At 42.3% G+C, this 7,406-nt stretch overlaps 1 protein-coding gene across 1 annotated transcript; it reads right to left on the bottom strand.

Annotated features, from left to right (window-relative positions):
- Positions 1-383: 383 nt before the first annotated feature.
- Positions 384-5,466, bottom strand: col10a1a (collagen, type X, alpha 1a). The gene is made up of 3 exons (XM_019872680.1): positions 5,321-5,466; positions 4,970-5,115; positions 384-2,898 (listed from the first exon to the last, which is right to left on the bottom strand). The coding sequence occupies exons 2-3, from the start codon at positions 5,097-5,099 to the stop codon at positions 1,064-1,066; spliced, it is 1,965 nt and encodes a 654-aa protein (XP_019728239.1). The 5' UTR covers positions 5,100-5,115; positions 5,321-5,466; the 3' UTR covers positions 384-1,063.
- Positions 5,467-7,406: the final 1,940 nt, after the last annotated feature.

Raw genomic sequence — 7,406 nt, 5'->3', positions numbered from 1 at the left:
GGCTTGTGGAATCAACCAAAAGGCAAAACCCTGTCTGGTTCTGTCTTGTCTGTCTGTCTACTGCGCCGACCACAGTGTCCCTCTCGTGTATACCAGCCACTTTCCTCTCTTTTAGGGCCACCCACCAGTTTGGATGCGGTGTACATCAAACAACACCCATTCCACATGCGCACTATTTTTAAGAATCCCACAGGCTAAATTTTTATAAACTTTAATGGTTGCCAGGGTCCAAATTGAAGTTGATTTCATCCCGAAAGTATCACAGTGCTTCACTTTTTCCACATTTTGACATGGTTACATCCGTACTCCAAAATAGAATTAATTAAAAATTGTCCGCTTCATGTTTTGACACAATTTAAACATAACAAACAAGAGGCAGAATGTTATTGTTAAGACATCTTTTTATTTGAGTCAGTAATGCTTTACATGACATGATGCATTTTCAGGGATATAAAATGGCGTTTGCTGCTCAGCGAGCACCGCTCATTTGACCATATTCCGATGACCTATTTTTAGTTATCATGGTCAATTTGACCATTTTGCCATTTAACAATATTCAAGTCATATACAAAGACAACAGGTACAACGTGTTGCATCGAAAGTATTGATGTACTTTTTCTTTTAATAAGATGACTGGGCAACGGGACAAGAAAAAAAAAAGAACAAAAAAAAAGACAAGATTGTACAAAAACAAAGAAAAAAAAACAGACAAACAGTAAAGTCAGAATCACCAGTCGAAGTCTTTATCAAAGAGTGGAAAAGAAAAGAAAAAGAAAACCCAGGACACAACACAGATTTAACACCTCGGGTTCACATGCTGTCTTCATTCCGAAAAGCATCCTGCGGGTCATGTTTTGAATTGCTTTCCCCATCCCTGATATCCTGTTTACATAAATTAGATTTTTCCTTCTTTGAAGCACCTATTTGTTGTTGGAGTTTTCAAGTCGACATGCTTCTATTCCTCGAAGGCAAAAGTCAGCAGAAGGGTTGACTCTTGGTTGGAGCAATAGAGAGCACATTTAGTTGGTTGGCTGTTGGGTTTCCCGTCTCATGGACCGACTTATCACGTCGAGGCGACCAGGAAACCAGAGAAGGAGCAGTGCACGTTCTCGGCGGCGAAGACACCGTTGGCCTCCTCGTCGGGGATCTGAACGTACACGGTGTCATGCTCATTCAGCAGGAGCACGGCGCTACCGGACATCTGGTCGAGGAAGCCCTTGTTGTACTCGTCATAGGAGAACATGACAGGCTGGTCGTTCTTGTAGAGGGCCACCAGAGCGTGAGCGCCATTCACATGAATGCTGTAGGAGAAGTAGTAAACTCCGGGGATCTGGCATGTGAAGATGCCGGAGTCGGGGTCATAGTGGTTCTCGGCATTGTACACAATATGGTCGAATCTGATGGGGCTGCCGGCGGCAGGGTAGGGAGTGGTCAGAGCTGCTGTGAAAGCAGACATGGGAGCCTTGACCATCACCTCGGTCATTCCCATTCCCATACCTTTCTCAAAGATCACCTCACCGGGAGGTCCGGGGGGGCCTGGAGGGCCGGCGGGACCGGGCTCTCCGTCGGCACCACTATCACCAGGCAGACCAGGGGGACCCTGAGGTCCGGGGACGCCTTTAGCGGTCAAGCCAGCGGGGCCGGGAGCTCCAGGGAGACCTGGGTGTCCCTTGTGGCCAGGAGCACCGGCGGGACCCTGAGGTCCAGTAGCTCCTCGGGCACCAGGGGCACCATCAGAACCAGCGGCACCATTCTCACCAGCGCGGCCAGGGAGACCTTTGGGTCCAGCAGGGCCGGGGATACCTGGGGCTCCTGGGGTGCCGGGGGCACCAACATGACCCTTCTCGCCTGTGGCTCCAGTGGCTCCTCTGGCTCCAGCGGGACCAGCTGGGCCGGGGTAACCCTGCTTGCCTTGGAAACCTTGTGGTCCCACGTCTCCCTTGTTGCCCTTGGCTCCTGGAGCTCCGGTGGCACCGGTGTCACCCTTGGGGCCTGTAGCGCCAGGCTCACCTGTGAAACCTCTTACACCAGCTGGGCCCATAGGACCAGTAGCTCCAGTGGCACCAGTGGCACCTGTGTATCCAGTAGGACCTTGCTCACCCTTTTGACCAGTGGCACCAGTGGCACCTGTGAATCCTCTCTCTCCCTTCTCTCCGTTTGCACCTGGCTTTCCGTAACCTGGGGTTCCTGGGGATCCGGGGGCTCCAGCAGCTCCCTGGTGGCCTTTGGGGCCCATTGGGCCAGGCAGACCTGGGGCACCGTTATCACCGGGTTTGCCAGCAATGCCTACACCAGGGGCACCAGTGTGTCCCTTGGCTCCCTGTGGTCCCATGGGACCAGGGGCACCATCTCTACCTGGGTTGCCTGACTTTCCTGGCTCACCGGGCATACCTGACTTTCCTGGCTTGCCAACTCCAGACTGACCGGGAGCTCCAGTTGGTCCCATTGGTCCCATAGGGCCTGTGGCACCCTGGGGTCCTTGAATTCCTACACCTCTCTCACCCTTGGGACCTGGCAGACCAGGAATACCGGGATGTCCTTTCAGACCAGGCTCTCCTCTTGGTCCCATTGATCCAGGAAGACCAGAGGGTCCGGGCTTGCCAGTAGCAGAGAGGCCAGCGGGTCCAGGGCTTCCGGGAGAACCGGGGGCACCCCTGGGTCCTTGGGCTCCAGTGGCACCAGTGTGTCCCTTCTCACCGGGGGCTCCAGGGATACCGGGTTTGCCGGGGCCTCCGGGGGTTCCGGATTTGCCAGTGATGGAACGACCAGGAGATCCAGGAGGTCCGGGAGGTCCGTGGGGTCCGGGGTGGCCGACGCCGCTCTTACCTGCGGGGCCAGGGGGTCCAGGGGGGCCCATGGGGCCAGGCTCACCTGGAATACCAGGCTCACCTGCCACCACTGTAAAAAAATACAACCAATTCCCAAGTCAGTTTAGAGGGAAAAAAAATGTAAAATGCAATCGAACTTTAGTTTTCAATGTGAGTTTTGAGTCACTTTCATTAACATGCTGACTAAAATAGAGGAATGAAGTTTCAACTAGCTACGGGACTGCAAATGACTACAACACGTCACTTAATGTGAGCATGACTACCATTGGCAGTATTTTACCGTACTGTATATATATTTCATTTTTATGAATAATTTCACATTTTACAGCATTTCTCTGTCACACAGAAATATATTGTATCTTAGATATAGTTTTAAATTTGCTATAGTTTATTTTACTCTGTATTTTGAGATTTAAAAAAAATGACTATGACAATCAGTTAACTAAATGTAGACTGTATAGTTGGATGTCTATGTATTTGCTATTTTTTATGCTTTTATTTTTCTGTCTGCTACCAGGTCATCAGTCTAAATGAGAGTCTATGTATTTGTATTTGCAATTTTTTATGCTTTGATTTATTTTGCTGCTGCCATGTCAAAAAATATGGGGGGGTGAAAAAAACTATTCGAATAAAAAGGCTAAAAAATGGCTTACTTTCCACCATCATTTAATTTTCGTTGTATTTTGAGGGATTTTCGGTTGAATCTATTGCATTTGTTTATATTCATTATTATTTTATTCTTTATTTTAATTTAAACTATTCTTGTTCTAACCTTTACTTTCACAATATTTCAGTATATATCAAATTATATAGGTAATTTTAGTAATAGTAAGAACTATTCATTTAAAAGAAAATCCTGAACTTGTGTGACTCACAGGGAGTGCTGCTTTTTATTGTATTTGTATTTTTTAATTTCTGTCCTTTTTAATGTGGTTCCGGTACCGCTCAGAATAAAGCCTGGCAAATAGGTCCTCCTCCCTCTGCGGCACACCCAAACAAACAAACCACACTGCTGCTGCTGGCTGACTGGGCTCTAATTTGTCAGTGCCAAAAAAGCAGCTTGTGTGCGGTCTGCGAGGCTGGGAAAAAAAAAACGACATCTTGTCTCGTTTGAAACTTAATCTGTCTGGAATTATGCAGAAATACTGCATAGCTTGTGTGCGGTCTGCGAGGCTGGGAAAAAAAAATGACATCTTGTCTCGTTTGAAACTAAATCTGTCTGGAATTATGCAGAAATACTGCACCAAGCCATCACGTCCAGCAATTGAAAAATAACAAAAATGATCTGCATCAAAATTTTCCTTAATTTGCCTCTGTGGGGTTAAAATAAGTATCGTAATCTATCCCTGTGTATCATTGTGAACCTAAGCAGTTGCAATACAATGAACGCGACTTGCATCAAGATTTTGATGAACACTGTATGCCTTATCAAGGTTAAAATAAGTATCATAACATTACCCTCTTAAAATAATGGATGGCCTCAGTCATATTTTGACAAAATATTTTTTTTTTTCCTGAAATATCTCCTCAGGATGCTATTCACATTTGCTAAAAAGAGGTTAAATCGATCATTCAATTCTACCCCTCAACTAAAATTCTTAATAAATACAATATAATCAGTATTTGGTTGAGGTTTTTGTGTTTTCAGAAAACAAACAAACAAAAATAACCAACAGAAAATCTGACATTGGCCATTATTTTTAGGAGGGTAAGAATAACCACCCTGGCAAGTACAAAATATTAAAAAAATGACCTGCATCAAGATTTTCCTGAATATGCCATCCCTTCATCTACCCTCCAGGAATTATATATTCTGTATCTTTGTGAAGATTATCAGTTACAAAAGAATGCAAATGACCTGCGTCAAGTTTTTCCTGAATATGCCTTTCTGGGGTCAAACTCAGAATCCTAACTCATCTGTATGTCTGTCTGTGAGCACTTGCCATTACAAAATGACCTTCATAACACGCCACATTGTGTTTAAAAAAAAAAAACTAAAGTAGCATAACTTGTCTGTTGTTGTCTCTATTAAGATTAACAACAATCAAAACAACGAATACGACCCGTTCTACTCCTAGGACAGTGTGAAACCTAACCAAAATCCCATCTAGTGATTGGCCATTTTGGGCAAAATTTCTTACCCTGGCTCTTAACGTGGTAGGGCTCGTACTGGGGGGCGGCCTTCACCACCTTCTTGACAACGTAGCCCTTGCCGTGGCCAGCGACCAGGGCAGCCATGAGGACGACGATACAGGCGACGCGGATGTCCATCTTTCTCGGTCAAAACCTGCATGGAAACAGTTTATTTTAAACAACAACTACAAACATGCTCAAAAGTTGTATCGCAGCTACAAAAACTTCCAACAGCTAAGTCCACCCTGCATGATGCTGCAAGTTAAAAAATCTCCCGTACATACTACACTAACACGGAAGTAAGAAACAGTTCAGGGATGCTGAGTGTATCCATAAAACAAATAAATAAAGACACTTACCGACACCAAATTTGGGGCGGGGGATTTAAAAATCAATCTCCTCTTGCACCAGTGAGCTGCTGGTGCTTCTCTGTATATCCTTTGGCTTGGAGCACAACTGAGGATATGCTGCCTTTCCCCTGTCAAAGTTGCGAGTATTTATACCATCGCTGCCCATAAGCATCATTACAACAAAAAAAAAGCAACAAAAAAAAAGTCCCCATCATTCAAGCACCTCCCTCCTCAAAAAAAAAAAAGCAGAGCTGTAATTAGCAGGCAGATCTGCCCAAAACAGGCATGTCACATCAGGGTGCCTCCACGTCTTGAAAAAGCCAGACACATGATGATTATCACTTTTTTTTTTTTTTTAAATAGAAATTCCTCTCTTTGAATAAGACAACAATGGACAAAAAAGCAGAGAGCCACAAAAAGAAAAGTTATGACAGGTTTTTGTTTTTTTTGTTCTTGGTAGCATTTAAATCAAATTTAAATTAAATTCAGTAAAAAGTCCTGTTTCTTTTTACACTTTAATATCATTTTTTAAAACCTGATTCAATTTTATTGAATTGTGTTTTGGATTATTACATTTACCTGTACATTATTTTATTTTATTGGCTGGAAATAACACAAAGAAAATGCAGTGGGAATCACAAGAATGTTGTCTTTTTGGTTTCTTTGTTTTCAGACCATTTAAATTGGTTTACATAATTACACTTTTATGTTTTCACACATTAAATAAATATAATCAAATTAATAACAATTTTCTTTGCTTGTTTTAACACTTTAATTTCATTTTATTTGGTAGAAAGACAGCTCCTGCGACAAGGGAAGAAAGTCACACTTTATTTTTTGTTTGTTTTTATACTTAATATTTTAATTTCATGATCATCATCTCTTTCCATTTATTTTTATTTAGTTCGTTTAATTTGTTTATACACTTATTTATTTTACTTTAATGTTGCTTTATTTTATGAGTAGGAAAAACATGTATTGTTAATCTTTAATAAGCTCATATAATTTTTTTAAAATTTGTATTTAATTTTTACGAAATAGTACAGCAAAGCTTTTGTGTGGGGGGGGGGAGAAAGTATTTTTCCCCGTTTTTATTTACTATAATCAGATATTTAGAGATTACATTTTTATTTTATATTAATTGTTTTATACTATGTTTTCGGATTCTTTTATTACACGTTGATTTAATCGATGAATAATTATTTTTACTTCAATTACTGTAACCTAATTGAAGTTCATTTTTTCTTTTCTTGACGTGTTTTCTTTTCAATTTGCTTTGACACTTTAGAGTTCATTTAAATGTGTTTCATTTCCTGGAGTTCATGTTGACAGGAACTCCGCTGTATAAATACGTCTCACATCTTAAAATACGAGCCACTAATCTATTTAAAAGAAAACCGGTCCAAATGGGTCGCGGCTCGTTTGTTTGTCCACAAAGTCCATATCGAGTGTATGCACAGTGTCTGCAACATTTACAAGATGAATCTCTCTGGCTGTCTGGATTCATCGGAGCCTGTCGGACAAACAGGACGGAGATGCTTCGTGTCATAATATCATGGTAAAAAGATATTTAATATACTCCGAATTCGCATGCCTGCAGCTTTATTGTTGTTAAAGAGCTTCCGTTGATGCCCTCGGAACGAGCCAGTTAAATGAAACTCTAGTAGGAGTCTCGTAATTGCGATTATGACTGTCTGGCAGGCTCCATGATGTGGTACCCATGTTCAACGCCAGGTGGCAGCAAAAATAACAGACAGAGGAGATTCTGATTCTGATTTCCAGCATGAGTTGAGAGTGCAGATGAAATCAAATCAGCAAAAAAAAACCAAACAAAAAAAAACATTATTTTACTCAGGAGACCTCTTAAAACATAGCGAGACCCCAAGAAATATGCCACTTTTAAAAACGGATCAAGCAAAGCTTGTCTTTTTTCTTTTTTTTTTCTAAAGAGTCTCCCCAAAACAAAACCAAAAACATTTTTTTCACAGACCCTGCCAAACAAGCCACTTATACACAGAGACCCTGCTAAATGGGCCACTTTTAGACAGTGACCCCTGCAAAAAAAAAAAAAAAAAAGCCAGTTCGTCACAATCCT

Source organism: Hippocampus comes, unplaced genomic scaffold, assembly GCF_001891065.2.
Source record: "Hippocampus comes isolate QL1 unplaced genomic scaffold, H_comes_QL1_v1.1 scaffold92, whole genome shotgun sequence".
Lineage (NCBI taxonomy): Eukaryota > Metazoa > Chordata > Actinopteri > Syngnathiformes > Syngnathidae > Hippocampus > Hippocampus comes.
Note: the sequence above shows the minus strand (reverse complement) of the source record. Positions and strands in the feature narration are given on the sequence as shown.